At 42.4% G+C, this 17692-nt stretch overlaps 1 protein-coding gene across 3 annotated transcripts; it reads left to right on the forward strand.

The window, feature by feature from the left end:
- The first annotated feature begins 6568 nt into the window (after window positions 1-6568).
- Window positions 6569-17237, forward strand: LOC147882381 (uncharacterized). Of its 3 annotated transcripts, none has more exons than XM_087400871.1 (5): window positions 6569-6940; window positions 7220-7549; window positions 15453-16097; window positions 16225-16490; window positions 16598-17237. In XM_087400871.1, the coding sequence occupies exons 2-5, from the start codon at window positions 7538-7540 to the stop codon at window positions 16842-16844; spliced, it is 1170 nt and encodes a 389-aa protein (XP_087256997.1). In that variant the 5' UTR covers window positions 6569-6940; window positions 7220-7537; the 3' UTR covers window positions 16845-17237. The 3 variants fall into 3 exon arrangements, with proteins under 3 accessions (XP_087256997.1, XP_087256996.1, XP_087256998.1); XM_087400870.1 differs by having other exon boundaries at window positions 7223-7549; XM_087400872.1 differs by lacking the exons at window positions 6569-6940; window positions 7220-7549 and adding an exon at window positions 14448-15260.
- The last annotated feature ends 455 nt before the right edge of the window (window positions 17238-17692 follow it).

The raw sequence follows: 17692 nt of genomic DNA on the forward strand, positions 1-17692 counted from the left end.
TCACCTCGTGAGGAGGCCTTTCTCAAAGATGATGATGTGGCTAAAGTAGCTGTCTCTTTGTTAGATCCATCTTGGATAAAGTTGGTGTCTCTTTGTCAGATCCATCTTGGATGATCACTTCATCTTGGCCTTTCCTATCGTCATTACTTTCCTAATACTTGCATGTGTGGTCTTGGTCCACTCTGAACTCTGCAATGTGCTAGCCTTGTCCCGTTTGGCTTGCTTTCAAAGTTCCTAGTTAAAGGCTTTTGCTTGCAATATGTTGAGGACATTTAAGGAGACGGATGATACTTGTCTGCCTTCAACAATAAGCAGGTTGAGAGGAGCCATAGGGTCTACCTACGGGAGTGGAGGGTTGTCTCATCAAACAATCCTTGTATAAGTGGTCCATTCCACATCTTGAGCACAATGGCATTGGTGCATTCAAAGTCGGTGCTGTTGGCACTGGTTAGTTCTCCCTGTAGGGGCAATCCCTGAGGAAATAAGGTCCTTGGCACTTTGGCTAGGCTGCTAGCCATTGTTGTCTTAAATGGGCACTCACTAGCCCTATGGTGTCTTTGACAAGCATAGCATTCCATTGGGGGTTGCCTAGTTGGTTATTCATATGCCTAGACTTTTGCAAAATTGGGGTTGTCTGATAGATCTGTATGTACTAGTCCTCATGCAATGATGACTTATGACACCAACTTGATCCTCAAATGGAGAGCAATCTCGATTGGAGTCTTGGTCCTGAATCTCCCAATCAAAGGGTACTTTCTCTACCAACACGTGGATTACTGAAATGACTTGCAGAGGCAGGGGTTGAATGCCTAGTACTGGTGGAGACAAGGGAATGGTTTGGTTCATGTACTAGCTTGGGTTGTTAAGTACGGAGCCTTGTGCTATCCTTTGGATCTAATTAGATGCATTATTTGGGGCGGTAACACAAGTTGCGGCCTTGGTTGGTAAGCTAATTGGGGAAACATATTAGGATATTTACATTGGGTATTGTCATGGCTTCCTCAACGACGAGCATAGTCAACATAGTAGAGTGATGGCCTTGCCCTAAGGCACAGACACTTGTTACTAAGATGATTCCCATTGCTACCCCACACCATACATTATCTCTCCATGGAAATAGATGGGGGTTGCTAGGAGTCTCTTTTGACGTTCCTACCTTCCAATGCTAACCTAGTTGGTTTAGAAGGTTAGTGACTAGCCCTCATTGACCTAGTGGTCCCCTAGGGATTGGCATATTCACCCCAAACATAGGTCTATATGGGGTAGTCGTTGGGTAGGGCAAGCCTCCCATGTATTGAGTCAAGGCTGAGAATGTTGGTACTTAAGTGGTGGGTAAAGGGTCTCACAAGTGAACCTCTTGTAAAACGACGCTGCCCACTTGGATCTAACACTTGGAAGTCTTGTGGTGGCCACGACCCAAACTCACTTCCAAATGACTAGCTATTATCATAAAGTGGGTACATTGGGGGCCGATTTCCCATGAACTTGGTGGGATTTGGTTCCCTAACTATGAATTTTGACATGGGATGGAAGTTGGAGGTTGTTAGGGCTCTTCCATATCCCTACTCTGCTAGGAAAATGGGTTTACCATGTTTAAGGACTTGGATAGTCCAAACCTTCCCATCATATTGTCAAAGGTGCCCCTAATTCGGGATGCTACGGAGGGAGTAGGGGAGTGAGGTGGTATTGAGTTGGAGTTTATAGGACTCCGAGGCTCTCGAGCTGGATGGCTCACCCATGTCCCTGTATATGCTCACTCATTCCTCAGAGCTAGATGTGTCTTCTTGAGGGGATATGTGCACAGAATAGGGGATGCAAAACTAGGTAGATAACTGCATAGAACATTGTTGGAATGGCTATCTTTGGTTTTAGGTTTTGTCCCAAAGCCTACAGGACCTCAGGTGCATGTAGGTCAGATAGCTGAGCAGTCCTGATGATTACCTACAGCCCCTACCAATAGCCTGTATAAGATATTGCATGATGGATAATGCAACAAACTGCAATATGGTTAAATGCGTCGTGCTACCTGAAGGATGTTGCATTATGGTTATCACTATGTGTGTAGCATTACATTATTGCATTGACGTGGCGTTAGGGATAATGCTCTAGCACTATGTTATGGATAATGCGACGATGTTGCATTACAATGCAACACACTGCAATATGGTTAATGCAACGGGCTGCCTACAAGATGTTGCATTATGGCTATCGCTATATGCGTTGCATTGCATTATTGCTTTGACATGGAGTTATGGATACTGCTCTGGTGCTGCGTTAAGGTTATTGCAACATGAGTTGACCTTTTATTGCAATGTGGGTAGGTGATTGATCGCATTAAATGTGCATTAAATACCAGCTCGTATTTGGTGGGATCTGTCAGAGTTAGGTGTGCTAATGCTACATGATGGTGTTGCATTATAATGCAACCTAATGTTGCGTTAGCTCTAATGCAAACATCACATCACATTAAGGATATTGCAACGTCTATGTTTCACAACAGGAATTTGATGATTTTCAGTCTTTTTGCAAGGTTTCTGAGCTTCTAGGGGGCCTATACTACTAATTGCAAACCAAAAACAAAAGAAATATATTTTGGAGCAAAAATGGAAACTTTTCTATGATGTGATAGTTTTGGTCTTCCTACGAACTCGTAATTCACCTAAAAACATGATTTCATAACTTTCCTTCAAATTTCATTGGAAAAACACATTAGCAACTATCTGAATTAGCTTCTCCTATGATTTGACAACACAAAACACTAAAACAAAACTCAAATTCACTCAAATGCTTCAACAATAGGAAAAATGTCTTTTCCTCTTTCTTTTCCTCAACCTCTTCCTATTCCCCAAAATCAACACTCCTAGTTAAGATAGAACTCAATGGGAAATGGGTAGATAATGGAAGGGGACAACACGCAATGCAAACATGTACTTGGCTATCCCTCGAAACGACACAAAAAATGTGTGGTCCTGACAATGACTCACGTGTCATGGGGATTTTGTCAAAATTCCGGTGAGCTCTACTCCACCCCACTCCTGGTTAGGAGAAATGCAAGTGCTTGTCAACCACTAGTGTCACTCTAGTGGCTTTTGGACACACTTAAATCAAATATATATTTTTGATACTTCTTTTACGTATATAATGTTCATTAGCAAAGTGTTTTATTTTTTGTAATATAAAAGTAATAAGAATTCACCCATAATCTCTTTTTTTGGGGTTAGAAAAAGCCAGATGTGCTGTTTTTTATTCCAAGCTATCCAAACTCCTTTTCATGTTTTGGATGATTCAAATTTGTTTTTAAAAAGGCATACATTAGCTACGAAATAGAAATAACCCATTCCATTTTCTTTAATATAATAATAAAGATGAACATTTTGCCTTTTCTTTCTTTTGCAAGATTAAAGAAACTATATATCAAAAAGGTCCATTCTGTTTAGATTCCGATGGACCCTCTTTCAGTCTCCTTGTTACAAAGGAAGCATTCAATGCCTACACAACTTGCATTATTCTTCGAACTTATAGCAACCACTTTTTGCACTACTATGATTTGTTTGCTTTTTATAAAACCTCCTACTAAAATAGCTTAGACTACAAGTAAAAGGAGGACCATTCTACAGTTGTTTTGCAATTTGCATTATTCTTCGAACTTATAGCAACAGCTTTTTGCACTACTATTTGAATCTCTCTCTCTCTCTCTCTCTCTCTCCCCCCCCCCCCCCAAAACGCAGATTTAAGACATCTTCACATCTCATCAGAGAGCCATCACTTTGCCAAGCTTCAGTTTCTAAGCCCCAGCTCCAGCGACGGAACAGAGCAAAAAGTCGCTATATAGCGATGCTTTAAGTCACTTTTTGTTCTAACTTGAAGGGAAGCTCATAGATAATACATCTCTCTCTCTCTCTCTCTCTCTCTCTCTCTCTCTCTCTCTCTCTCTCTGAGTGTCAATATCCTAAGGGGTGAATTTATCATCATAAAGGCAATTGTTGAGCTACAGCAACGAACTGTAAAGAATTCAAGCCAATACTTAGGTTGCAAATCAGAGGACACAAGGATTTAGGATCAACATAAATGCCAATCCTACATATCATTGATTATATATGGCTGGATTGATGATTTTCATAGCAGGGCCTCTTTGCAATTCTATGACAAAAAAATGAACTTATCATATTGGTTAGAATACCTCTCAAGGAAGTTATCATATGGGTCAAAATTCATCTCAATGACTTGAACTAGTGTTACAGATATTGTAAATTATGTGTGTATACTATGACTATTAGTAATGTATAGGTGAAATAATCTTCCATGTGAGTTTTCTTAGTAGTTTATTTTTCAAACATGATGGTTTTGATGCCATTCTAATGGGCAGTTATGATTTTTAAAAGTTCTCATACACATTAGGAGTAAAAATATTTCGTGGATGTAAAGGTCTAATATTAAACTTTAGTAACGATTAATAAATTTGCATATAGACGTATACCTAGTATAAACCCTCAAGCACATATTAGTAGATATAAAGGTCTAATATTAACCTTTATCTTTGGGTAATGATTAAAAAATGTTGCATATAGACGTACACTAACTAAATCACATATTTCTATCATATTGATGCATCTTGTGCCAACTTGTATAATCTGAATCCCCGCGTCTGATTCGTGGTCTCGTACTGATTTTTCAAGACCGTCCATGCCTCCTCCGCTATAGTGACATGTTGAATTAACGCCATGACAGAATCACTTACACTGCAGACAATAGAACATGACGCATCTACATTTCTTCTTGTTCACGCCAGAATCTCATCCATAGTTGGTACTATATGTTGTCCTGCATTGGTTGGATTCGGTATCGCAACCGGCTTCATGTTCACCCCAGTACCAGTATCCCAAAGCTCGTATGCATTAGGATGGTCTTCATCTTGAACTTTTAGAGTGGATAGTTAGTTCCGTCCAACTTTTTGCTTTCGCCGAACGGTGGGATTCGCAGTCTTGCGGGCTAGGCCATCTCTCACAATCTGCTCACAAACAGAAACACACTACCAAATCTTCTTGCTAGAGCCCAAGCTCTGATGCCATGTAAGAAAACAATACAACGTTTGCGTTTGTGCTCAATAGATAGAAGCGTACAAATCATAGCAACCGATGGTGAACATTGGTAAATCAATGAGAGTGACAAATTATACCAACCAATGGTATCCATACAAATTATAGCAACCAATGGTCAATAATTGTAAAGAGACATGAGTATTCCAGTTAATTGTAAATATCAATGTTTCTAAATTGCTTATGATTTATAAACAAGACCAAAAAGTCTTTATAATAGCATTGTGGGCCATGACTCCAAATCATAAATAAAATACGTTCTTTCTCAAGAAAAAACAAGTATTGTCAACATGTTTCCGTCAAAGTGTAGTTCATATATTGAGGGCGGTTTTATGCTCTCTATTAGACAAGGTTCACACGTGTTTGGATGCTTGGGTTGGGTAATGGTGGTCGGGTCGCTTGAAACCAATACAATGTACATCAATTTCATCCAATTATTTTGATAAACAACTTTCAACACCCCGTCCTCTTGTCCAGAAAGAGACCACTCTGAATCCTGTTTTTGGGGGTTTCACACCCGTTTGCAGAGGGGTGAAACCCCCAAATTTTGTGGGCGCCTTAATTGAGGTGAGTCCATTTGTGATAATCTTTGCAACAGGGCGGACAAGATTGTTTAAATATTAAATGCTTCAATTGTATTACACCAATAATGGCTTGGCCAAGTGGTAAAGTCGTTCAGCTTGACGATGGTGGGGCCCGAGTTCGAATCTTAATTGGTCACGTTGGTAGCACAGATGGGCACTTGGGAAGGACTTTTGCATGTATGGGCATGACTAGGAATTTTTCCACGACAGTGGGCACTTGGGTGTGAAGGCTTCTTCAAGTTGGTGCCTGTTCGTCACACTATCTGCCATGTTGCAACGGCCAGCAGAATCAGACGGGTGTGCAACCCCCTCAGTGTTGGAACCCAACACTCACCTACCCATGGCCCTATCGAGGGGCATGGTGCATTTGACCGGTGTGGTTAACTCACACACCACACACACACACGCACACACACACAGAGGCACTAGCCAGCAGAATCAGACGGGTGTGCAACCCCCTCAGTGTTGGAACCCAACACTCACCTACCCATGGCCCTATCGAGGGGCATGGTGCATTTGACCGGTGTGGTCAACTCACACACCACACACACGCACGCACACACACACAGAGGCACTAGCCTCGAAGATGTGAACTAGTGACCTCGGGATTGGAAGCCGAATGCCCAAACCGCTGGAGGCTATGATTCCAAAGGTGAGTTTTAACCATGATATCTCTTTTTGGCCTGCCATATGTGGTAGCCTAAGTGAAGCCGACGGGCTTTTGAAGAAACTCATTTTTCCAGGGGATGAGTGCCACGTGGTAGACATCTAGAGATCCCGTTTTGTTTCATGTAGATCATTTTCATGACAGGTGGAAGATAAGAATGGAGTACATTTTCGTTTAGAAACTGCGAAAAAATCGGTGAAATGGAATTGCACCAAGTAGTAACACAGTAATTTGATGGAAATCTGTAACCCTCGGGCAGTTTCTTCTGTGTCGGATCAATCGATCCATCATCGTATTTAGTCGACACAATTGATCCATCATCGTATTTTGCTCAAGCGTTGGCCCCTTTTCCCTTCATCCTCAACGCTTTTTTTGTCTCCCTCATCGATCCATCCCCCTTTGTGCCCTTTGATCCGGAATCATTTCCCTCGACCCTGCCCCTGTAGCTATCGGAACATTCCTATTTTGGTTTTGAACCGCTTCCTTTTGTGGATTTCGTAACGGAAGAGCTGCTTATACACTCCCGCTCTACACAGTTCCCGACGGGTGGAATTTCCTTTCAGTATTCAGAGTCGGACGGCACGTGGATTCCGGTTGTTGGCTCGATCCTTTTGTCATCCCCTTTGTAGCCCCATCCGCAGGAAAAATAGGCCTAGTTTGTACGGATTGGCGCCTGTGCTTTCTTAGTTTTCATGCGAGTTGTCTCTGTGGTGGGGAAATTTCTACGCCTTAAAGTACTAAAGGGAGGGGTTACAAAGCGTGGTTTGTTTGGGAATTTGCAGTGCTTAAATTTCTTGTGTCGTAAACGAAATCTCTCCCTTGCGGTTGCTGAAGGATACTGTTATGTCTGACTTATGTCGTTTACTTTTCAGCAGATTCTCACGTCTTTTAATCCGACAGGCTGTGCGATAGTTTTTGAGTCGAAGCTTGTCAAAATCCAGAGGCTTTTGTCTTTGCAGACGACGAGCATCGTAGCCCAGCACACAGAATGTTTAGGGCTTTGAGCGCCCTCAAGCACACTAAGTGGTCACTTATTCAACAGCCTATACACACTAAGTGTTCACGCATTCAACGCTAAGTGGTCACTTATTCAACAGCCTATACACACATATCTAGAGTTTGACAGTACAGATCTAGAAGCAGAATTAAAGTCTTCTGCTTATTCCCTCTCAGGTTGCCTTGACTACGTGATGTCCTTTCGGGTAAGTCATATTTTTTTGGAAGAGCATACACGTAAGAATTGATCAAGTCTGTACATGAAAGACGTTCTTTTTCAGGTATTGCTTGAGAAAGCTAATTCTATCGTCAATGCAATTGTTGTATACCAAGATTTTTATTGACTATGGTTACTCCATACTGAGGTCAAACTCCGGGGGGAGCTCAGTCAAATTGTTGAAGCATACCCTTCTTTAAATTTTGCGAGAAAGCTTTGTTGATGAACGAGATTCAGATTTGCTTTGCTCGTGGTGTTTAAAGTCCTAGATGTTTTTTGATTAATAACCACCATGCTTGATCAGCATGCCGTCTTGTTTTGCCAGGTACAAGAAGGAAAGGTCTGCCTTTAAGCAGATTTTTTTTGTAACCAGTCAGATCTTGTGAGGTTTCATCACTTGAATATGAGTGCCTTAAGATGAAACTCCCTTAATACAGCCTACCTTTTGGTAGGTTAGATGTAATTTTTTTTGCAACGCCCCCTCATCGGTGTTATGTTCCTCAAATATTGTATATTCTGGTAATTTTATTATGAGGCTACAAATTTGAGTGCTGGTGTTACAAGTAATTCTGCAACAGCAGCTGTTGACGTGTATGGTGATGCTTGACAGCTTTCAATTGTTGCAGCTTTGCTGTAGTGGGGAGCAACATCTACTATTTTTTAGCTGATTGATCTTACACTTGCCACCTGGTTCCTAAGTTTCAGTTTGTTTATTTTTGAATTGATGCATTGAAGGTTTGAGTGAATCGTTTGCCAGGTTTGTATGCAGCAGCAACATATTCTCCATTATGGCGGGCAACGTGTATTCAGTTTTTTTGTACATTGAACTTGCAGTGGCCACCTGACTACTCCATTTTTGCTAGTCGACAGCTTCAGGGGGATTCTGGAGTCCCTGCCAGTTTTCTGGAGCAGCAGCGGAGTTTTGATTTATATGAATGGATAGGCTTCATGACTGTTTGCCTCGCTATATATGGAGGACTTCTAACTAGTACGTACTGACGTTAGTAAGGCAGAACATGGTAACAAGGAGCTTCGTGCCTGGGCAACACGTGTTCGGGATTTGGTAAGGTTATCAAGTTTGGGGATCGTAGATGATTGCATGGGTTATGCTAGTGTGATCTTCGAGGTTGTGCCAGCTTTTCTGGAGCAGTAGCAGAAATCTTATTTGATCAGATGGAGAACTCCTAACTGGTCATGTAGTATCTCTAAATCAGGATTGGGTAGAACAAGCTCTTATCTTTGTACTCACCGTAAAGAGCAAAATATTTTTTAGTGTTGTGTACTTCACAAGAAGGAAGTCTGACCATTCAGTCTGGCTGGAGCCTTTTGTGTAAAAGGGAAAAAAAATCTAGGCTACAATTATACTCCCTTTGCAAGCAGAAGGTATCCAGACAATCTATTGATTTACCCACTGGGGTGGCAAATCAGCCAGCTCCCTCAAAAGAAGAAAAGGGCTGAAACGTTGCCTTATTACTCCTCCAAGCTTACAACGCAAGAGTTTTGTAGTTGTGGTAGCGGAGAACATGGGGACAGTTTCTGATACCATCGATATACCTTGAGGGGGAAGCGATGGTACAAGTGGATGTTGCATCACATCGGACCTGTGATAGGTAGCTCAGAACATGAACAGGAGAAATTGGTCACAGATTTGAGGAAGTGTTTTGTTTGCATGTAGTATTAGAAACGCCTAATACATGACTGCTTTTAATGAAAAGTCGCAATCCTAAGCTGAATATTCAAACGATTTCGCAAGTAGCTTCAGCAAGACACGGAGTCCAAGTTTGTTCATGGGCCCAAGAATGATATTCAGTGGTATGTTACAACTTCCCACCCCTAGAAATTTGAGGCTGCGTTTGAGCTCATGCATAACTTTTGTGTTGATGCGCAAGGACAGACCATAGCAAAGGGATTAGTTTGTTCGACCATGTAGCACATCAGTCCATGAAGCAAAATAGGCAACAATAGGAATAATCATTAGGCAGAAGCTTTGGTGGACTTGTTCTTCTAACTTGAGTAGTGGACTTGCCATTTGAAGTTACCCCTAATGGCAAGCAGGCAGCCATATACAATAGCCAAGGGCTCACATCCCAAGACAAATCAGCATAGACTAGAGGAGTGTCAAATTGGGCCAAGGAGTGTCAAATTGGGCCAGTCCATTGGGAAGCTTTTGGAGTAAGACCATGTAGCTTCCTCATCCTTGAGCATTGCAAGGATCAGGATGTTGCTTGAGGCAACAATAAAGGCAGTAAAGATAAATACCTTCTTGGGTGGGGGTCAGTTTTTGCAAGCCAATTTCCAAAAGAGTGTCATCACCATTCTCTTTTTTAATACTTTTTCATGTTTAAGAATGTATTCAAGTCCAATAGGAGTTGTATGACACGTGCATGAGTAAAAAGCTAACCTACTCTCAATGTTTGTTACATGGTTATCAAAGCAAATAATACTGGCTTGTGGGTTGTGTCTGTGTTCTCTCTTACTTTTTATTTTGTAGAGTTGGGTCGAGAGTTCCATGCCTTGTAGGAGCGGTTTGGATCACATTGCAATCTGTCTGCAATCTATCCATGTCTAGAAGGACGGGCTTGGATCACATTGCAACTATCTGCATGAATTCAATTGGTTGTGCGGAAGTTACAAAGAGATCAATAGTGAGTTGGATTTTTGGACTAATAGCCCTCTGGTTCTTTAGCGATTGAAATTATCAGTTGAGTAGTGACAAGCATGCCTGCTGACCCAATGGATCATGAAGGGTGATGTGTGAAAGGCTAGAGCAACCAATTATGTGAACAATACTATTGAATGCCGTGGCATTGATAATGCTGCTGATCCAACACGCCAGAGCACTGGAAGCTCGGATTAGTGCTCGAGATTGGTTGGTGAGGGAAGCAAGAGAAGCCTATGATTACATGGAAAGATAAAAGGACCAATAATTCTTCGGAACTCGGCTCCAATGAAGGCTGTAGTGGCTTCTGTAGCCAAGGATGTTAGTCATATAATAATTGGTGATTTTGAAGGTGATGGGAACTTGGTGTTCAGTAAGAAACATTTGAATGAAACTTAGAACAAAATGCAGCCCCCCCCCCCCCCCCCCCCCCCCCCCCTTCCCCCTTTTTTTCTCCCTTTCGCTTCCCCTCTCCCAGCCAAACACCAAATGCATGCACGCATGCATGTGTCTTGTTACATTCATCAAATCGATTGTGCCAACATGTGCACGTAGACAATGCACATCGGAAGACTTGTTACCTGCATGTATGCTCACTACTGCTTTATTGCTTATGGCCTTGGCGAGGATGAGGGTTAAGGGGTTCCTTTCAAGGATTGAACTCCCCAAGCTTGGGAGACTTTGTAGCCCTATATTCATTACATACGTGCATACTTACATACATGCATGCATTTACTATTCATCCATCCATGGGTCCATTCATCCATTCATACCTTCTCCAAGGGCTTGAGATGATATTTAGTGTTATATTCAAGCTCAAAACTTTTGAGCTACAAGCATGCATTTTGGCTGACCTAGAATTTGAAGTCGTGCACAATGGCTTGAGGATCGAAGGAATGTGGCAAGTGTACTTAGGATATGGATTCTCTAGTATCTGGTTATGTGGCAATATGAAGCCGAAGACGTAGGTGGAGTCCTTAAGAGACAATCACTTTGGTGGTCTTCTCAATCTAGAGTGCGATAGAGGCACGTCAAGGGCCCTTCATAAACAATCACTTTGGTTGTCTTCTCGATCTAGAGTAGCGACAGAGACACGTCAGGGGCCCTTCATATATTTAAAATTTAGTTGGAACATGTTCTCATTTAAGGCAAGAAGACGAGGAGAATGTTGTAGTGCTTGTAATGCGGAGTAGATTCCCCTTAGAGAGTTGTCTTGGGTTAGAAATAAGAGGCTATATAGTGATCATTGTCCTTAAAGGCTAGTAGGCCACACTATATCACTTTCTTCTATCTTGATGCACATAACCTTTAGCTCTATCTAGCTTGAGCTCTTTTTATACCAACTTGGATATGCTTCAACATTTGATGCAAGTTTTGGAGAAAGCCTTTGACAGACCATATCTATCCGTTTCAAACCCTACAGATGCTAATGCTTTAGCTGATATCCATACATCAACATCAATGACTTATAGCCCGTCGATAACATCAATGACTTATAGGCTAACCCTAGATTTGGAAGATACTCTTCCAAATTCTTTGCCTCACATATCTCCTAAAGTTTCAATGTTTGTTTCTAACTGCCTATTAGACTATACACGATCATTGTACTCATAGTTAACTTTGTTTCCAACTCATGGAAGATAGCCCTCCAACATTGACTATCCAACTTCCCAATCATATTTTTCTTAATTGGAATAAATATTGTCAATCTTTCTATTATGATGTACAAAGGGCTAGTTAGAACAATTAGTATGGTCACTACTAACCTAGGAGGCCTTAGTGAATCTTATATTCTAAGAGGACTAAGCGTAAATTGGTAGGGCTTGGGATGGCAAGAGGTGCTTCTAGACGTCTCACCTTTTTGTATAAGCTGATTGCGTTGCACTCTTTACGACTGGAAATGCTGGCTCTTTTAGACACCCTTCGTTCCCTCGGTCGATTCCCCTCACATCTGCATGTCACCAGCCTGGATGACATGCTTACAGAGGGCCTCTATATTGGTGTGATGTATGCTTTCCCCCTAGACCTCGACAGGGGTGTTTGTAATTTGAGTCCTGGCAATGTGCATGGTCTTTGGCCTCTCCATCGTCTCCTCCATTGGCTCCCTAAAAAATTCGAATGCAACAAGCTGGGCTGGAGGCAATACTGAGTCGTACAAATTTTCTCTTGCTCAATGAGGCTCATAACCACTCACCTCATGCAACCCCCACTTTGTCTAGTCGGGATCTAAGACCCTTTTGAGACTCCTAGGTTAGCATTAACTATAATAGCTAGGCATGTGACTTCACGTCCACTGCATACTCAAGCCAACCCCCGAATTTCATCATGGGACGAGCTAACCCTTGCTTAGGGTGTATTCTTCAGCATGCCGCCTACAAAAGGTCATCCTTGCCTAGCCATCTAACCATGAATTTCTCTAGCAGCAGTAGTCCTCCCAAATCCTCAGAGCAGTTGTGAGTAGACAACCAAATGCAATACCCGCTACTTGCATCCCCAAGGCAAATTGAGGGCATGGAGGAAGTCTTCTATTTTTGGGCCGACCTGGGAGCACTCAGCAGGACCGTGCACAGCTCATGAGCAAGGCAAGATCAAAATGTTCTAGGCTTGCTTGGGATCTCATATACCAATGTAACAAGGATAAAGAAGAATACTCTTCCCTACACATGCTTACATTAAGGTTCTTATATTGGCAGCTGAAGACTTGTGTACATGCTAACAAAAAGCATAAAGCGTCGACATGATTGGGTTACAACTGCCCCTCTTTGAGGAGAATATTTGCTGTTGCATGCACAATCTGCTAGCCATGGTCGGTGAAGCTCTCTCTGTGGGCTGCTTCTATGGAGCCTTAATGGATGTGTCTGGCTGTCCACCTGCTGCTCCTCCTTAGGGGATCCATTCGGCTGCTTGCATGACCATCTTGCCTATCGGTCCACCTGCTACTCCTACCACCTTGCCAGGTACGGTTCATGTCCTATGCTTGCAGTACTTGCTTTGGAGCTGGCTGGTGATACCCTAGGTTTAAGGGCGAGGATATAGACCCGCTCCCCTTGCTATAGTTGGCCTATTTGGGGATCACTTGAAGTTTGTCTAAATTTTTGGACTTTAGAACAAAAGAAAATCTACATTTGTATGATAAGATATATTCTAGTCTTACAAAGGTACATTACTTGAAGTTAGTCTGGGTGGACTGTAGCTGCTGTGGGCTGACCTGCATGTGGGCTGGGGTGAATGGCCTCATGGGTGTCCTGGTATGCGGCTGTTATAAACTGCTGCTGCTGCTTCCAAGTTCCTGCAGGTCTGATGCACCTGCATTGCATGCTTTTCATTCTGATGTCAGTGTGTGGGTTCCTGTTACTGCTGTGAGTCCATGTGGACCTTCCTGGCTGGCCTAGGCGCCATAGGAGCTGTATTCCTCCATTTTGTTTTCCAGAGAAAAGAACCGTCTGTTATAAAAATACAGATCAGCAATCCATGGGGCGCTTGACCAATCATAAAAACAGCTGGCTGCTATGCAGTCTGCTTCTCAGGATCTCAGCTCATTGAGTATCCTGGAAACAGGTGACAATCACCAGGGTGGAGTGCTATGCAACCAGCCTATTCTTCAGTTTGTGAGTTTAAAAGGTGCCTGCACATGTCTTGCAGAAATGCTCCTGACTTTCAGTGGCCTTCCTGACCCCTCCATTTTGGTTTGCAGGGTATAGATGATATCATGCCAAATGTTGACGAGGGCCAAGTTTGCTGCCCCCCATCACTAAACTGCAGTGCACTATCCTGATATTCTAGGTATTGATGTTGGTGACTCTCTCCCAAACACCTTACTTTGGCGAGAACTCAGGTCTCTGCTGAGAGGGCATCTCTACGGAGAGTGACACTCTGTCTGTCTATCCTGTATGCTGGAGAGACCATCTTTGAAAGTCAGAGCAGGTGACACTCAGCCCGTCTATCCTGTAGGCCGGAGAGATCATCTCAATGGAGAAAACACGTGCGTCACATCATAGCCTCAATCCTGAGAGCACCACCAGATCCTCTATGCTGTCGGACAGCTCCATAGGCAATGGGCTATTGTCTCAAAGTCCCCGGCAGCGCAAGAATGACAAGCCCCATCTACCCTCATCTGGCTACCAGCTAGAAGTAGGATATTTTCCTCGGGCAGAGGCTAGTTCAGAGGCAGGGCCAAGTTTGGTGAGGAACCTCATGTGGCATTCGCTGCTCGAGCTAGTGCCAAAGCTGGGAGGTTGGGAAACATAGACCTGTTCCTGCAAATTCTCTGATTCTTAATAATCTTCCATGCAGCCCATTGATCATCTTTCTAAAGAGCCTTTGGAACCGGTGCATTTTGCTTCCTACTGGTCCAAGAAGTGGCCCCCACAATTATACCACCTACATGGCAGTGGTGGAGCAGATGCATGCCCCTGCTGGGTTTCCATAATCTAAGGTCAAGCTCTAGCCATCATGGCTACTATGGTTGATCAGGGTAGGGGAAGATTCTGAAGCTGGATTTCTTCGTGAATTGCATAATAGACTGGGCTATGAGTGGTGCATGAACTGTGATCAGGTTTGTCTCCTTCATGATATCAAAAAATTAGATGTCTGCAAATCGTGAGTCACATATTTGCACCACCTTCCACCACCATTAGCTCATGGAAGACAGGTTTATCAATCCAATGATATACTATAAGTTTTTTGAGATCACATCAGAGGCCATTGACGGAAGAATGTAGTATGATGGCACATTCAGCATTGAGGTAGGATGGAGAGAGGTCTTTTGTACCCCTAAAAAATTTCCTGCTTGCTTTTCGTGCATTAGTGATAACATTAAGTATATCTCTTCAACTCTGTTCCTCCTGATCAGTTATGGTTGCAGCAGCAGGTGCAATGGGAAGAGGTTCTTTCAATATATGGAATCTTTTCAAAACTGGACCTCAAAATAGAAACAATTGTAGTACATCATATTCTGGGCTTGACAGGGACCTTCAATTTTCTGTGGCACATATGAGATGTCAGATTTTAAGACTGGATTCTAAAGCTCCATTGCCTCATGGCAAGTCCATTGTTTGCCTATTTAGCTATAAAGTTATTGAACTACTTTCTTGCTCTGAGTAGATTCATCTTGTTTTGTTAATTCTGTTATACATCTGTGGTAGTGTTGAGTATGAATGCCTAATGTGTTTGGTTTGTACTCTACACATCTGTCCTGTGTCTTCTTGTACTTAACTAATTTTATATGCCATAGCTTTTCAACAAACCTGGGAATATTCTCCAAAAGAGAGTGGCCACAACTACGCATGGGAACCGAAGGAACGTTGACCACAGCTTGATAGAAGCTGCCAAAGAGGATCCCAATGGAGGGGCATATGGTTTGCTATCAGGCATAGCACATCCAACTGTATGTAGAAAGCCTGGATATAGTATTGGCTATCATTCTGGATGCGAAGACTGGGATCCTGATTTGGAAGAGTTGCATTCTTCAGCTGACGTTAGGGGTTCCTATAGCATTGATGTGCTGGGCTCCCTTTATATGCAGAAAAAGCTGGAATTTGATGGATTGTATCCTGCACCAGTGTCTTTGAAGGCAGGCAAGGAGGGATCAGATTCAGAGAGTGGAGGGTCAGACTATGCTGCGGAGGAGCTGGTATCAAAATTTGCTTCTCCATTTTATATTTCTTCAGAAAATTCTACAGTGAAGGTAGAGGAGAATAAAGTGAAGGAAGAGAATCAAAACTTGGAGTCCAAGACCTTTAATCATACCACAGACTCAGAAAGAAGCATCACCGCTCCACCGAATTTAAAGGCACCAGGGAGTTGTGAGAGTTCAGTGCCTCAAGCCTCAGGAAAGTCAGTACTCACAAATGGGAGTCAGGCAGCGTGCTCTGCCAAGGTAACAAATATTGAGAGTGTAATTCTGTAAATTACTGCTAATTCACAATTATTATCATTTGTTTCCAGATTTGAAGTCAGATTTCTTTTCTAAAATGAAACTTTGTGGCCATTGCACATGGATTCAGCTAAAGTCAGCTCTACGGGGAGGCTATGAACGATCAGGGCTAGGACCACGGCCGAAGGTCCATGTCACATGGGATCCTGATGTGCGTGACCCTGCATGGACAAGTGCTTCACACACAGTCTCTCAGAAGTCTCGTAGACATCATTCAAGGAAGAATGATCATAAACCTCGGCAGAAAGGAAAAGCCAGCCATACAGAGTCTCATAAAAAATCTGAGAGGAAAATTTCACGCAAGTCCAAGGACATAAGCGAAGCATTAATTGTCAGGTGAGATTAGATCATAATTTAAAGCGAGCGCTGTATTCTTAGTCTTTATGGTAACACGATAGTGGTATCAGGGCAATGTAAACTGATGTCTTGCTTTACTCCTGCAGAACTCTAGCCATTGCCTCTCAGAAAGGGAGATGTGGTGCCAATTTGCATGAAGTTGGGTTGAGAGAATCGTTTCTACTGCCTTGTGATGAACATGCTTTAAAGAGTGTAAGGCTGAGTTCCATAACGTTACCACAGAGAAGCTTTCCGTCGAATCAATTGCTTCAGTTGGGTGACAGAAGACTTGCAAAACTGGATGCAAGACTGCCTGTATCTTGGCATGTGCAGACACAGAAGCTTTGCATGTAAATGCTGCTTTATAATTTGATAGTACCATGAACTGAGAGCTTTTTTTGGTTTTGGTTTTCTTGGTGGAATAGGAACATCAGAAAATCGCATCTTTGAGGGCCTTATATGGTCTAAACAGTCTAAACAATAGCTGTATATGTAACATATACAGTTAACCCTGTTGTCAGAAACAAGCACCACCTTGATGGTGGGTCCATATAATCAATGTCAAAGGCGTTGCCAACTGTAATTATCTTTTTCAAAGCTTGTGCTTAGGCATGCTGATATGCTATTAACACTGGTTGCATACCGAGAGCTTTCTGGTTCTTTTTAAGCAAAGAGGTCCTATTTTCTCCTCGGAATTGATGTTCTAAATTTGCTATCGATACGTAAATGCTTAATTTTTTTGTGAAACATGATGTCTTATCAATTTAGTGCATGGGTGTTCAAAATATTTTACTTTAGCTACAGCTATTCTTCTTAAGAAATGTTTGCAGAATACACAACTTTTTAAACAGGATGCCTTTCTTCACATGCACCCCCATGCAAAATGCTTAGATTTTTAGTTAAATCCTATGTTCAGTAATTTTCAATGTCCTTAAAAAGGGTTTTTTTTTGTGAAAAGACCTCCATAGGGTCCAAGGCTTAGACTATGCTTAAAACCTTTGCTTTTTGCAATACCACCACTTGTTTAATTAGATAGATGGAAAGAAACAAAGAAAGAAAGTTTATTAAAGTCTGCGAAAGACCGACGGGTCTCTGGGATTGAAAGAAAACCTGATTCAATGATATCATCGTACATGTCCACCATAGTCATATACAGCCATCCTGATTTTCAAAAGGTTTGGCCCTTGCCTAGCTGAGACTAT

The sequence above is a fragment of the Dipteris shenzhenensis genome, chromosome 29 (genome assembly GCF_047967505.1).
Source record: "Dipteris shenzhenensis isolate YYH24624 ecotype China chromosome 29, Dip_SZ_1.0, whole genome shotgun sequence".
Lineage (NCBI taxonomy): Eukaryota > Viridiplantae > Streptophyta > Polypodiopsida > Gleicheniales > Dipteridaceae > Dipteris > Dipteris shenzhenensis.

Bases quoted from the DNA above. Each gene is read 5' to 3' on its own strand.
- LOC147882381 (XM_087400871.1), top strand. The intron at 16,098-16,224 runs GTAACAAATATT...ACATGGATTCAG, and splicing joins AGGCAGCGTGCTCTGCCAAG to CTAAAGTCAGCTCTACGGGG. The intron at 16,491-16,597 runs GTGAGATTAGAT...TTACTCCTGCAG, and splicing joins AGCGAAGCATTAATTGTCAG to AACTCTAGCCATTGCCTCTC.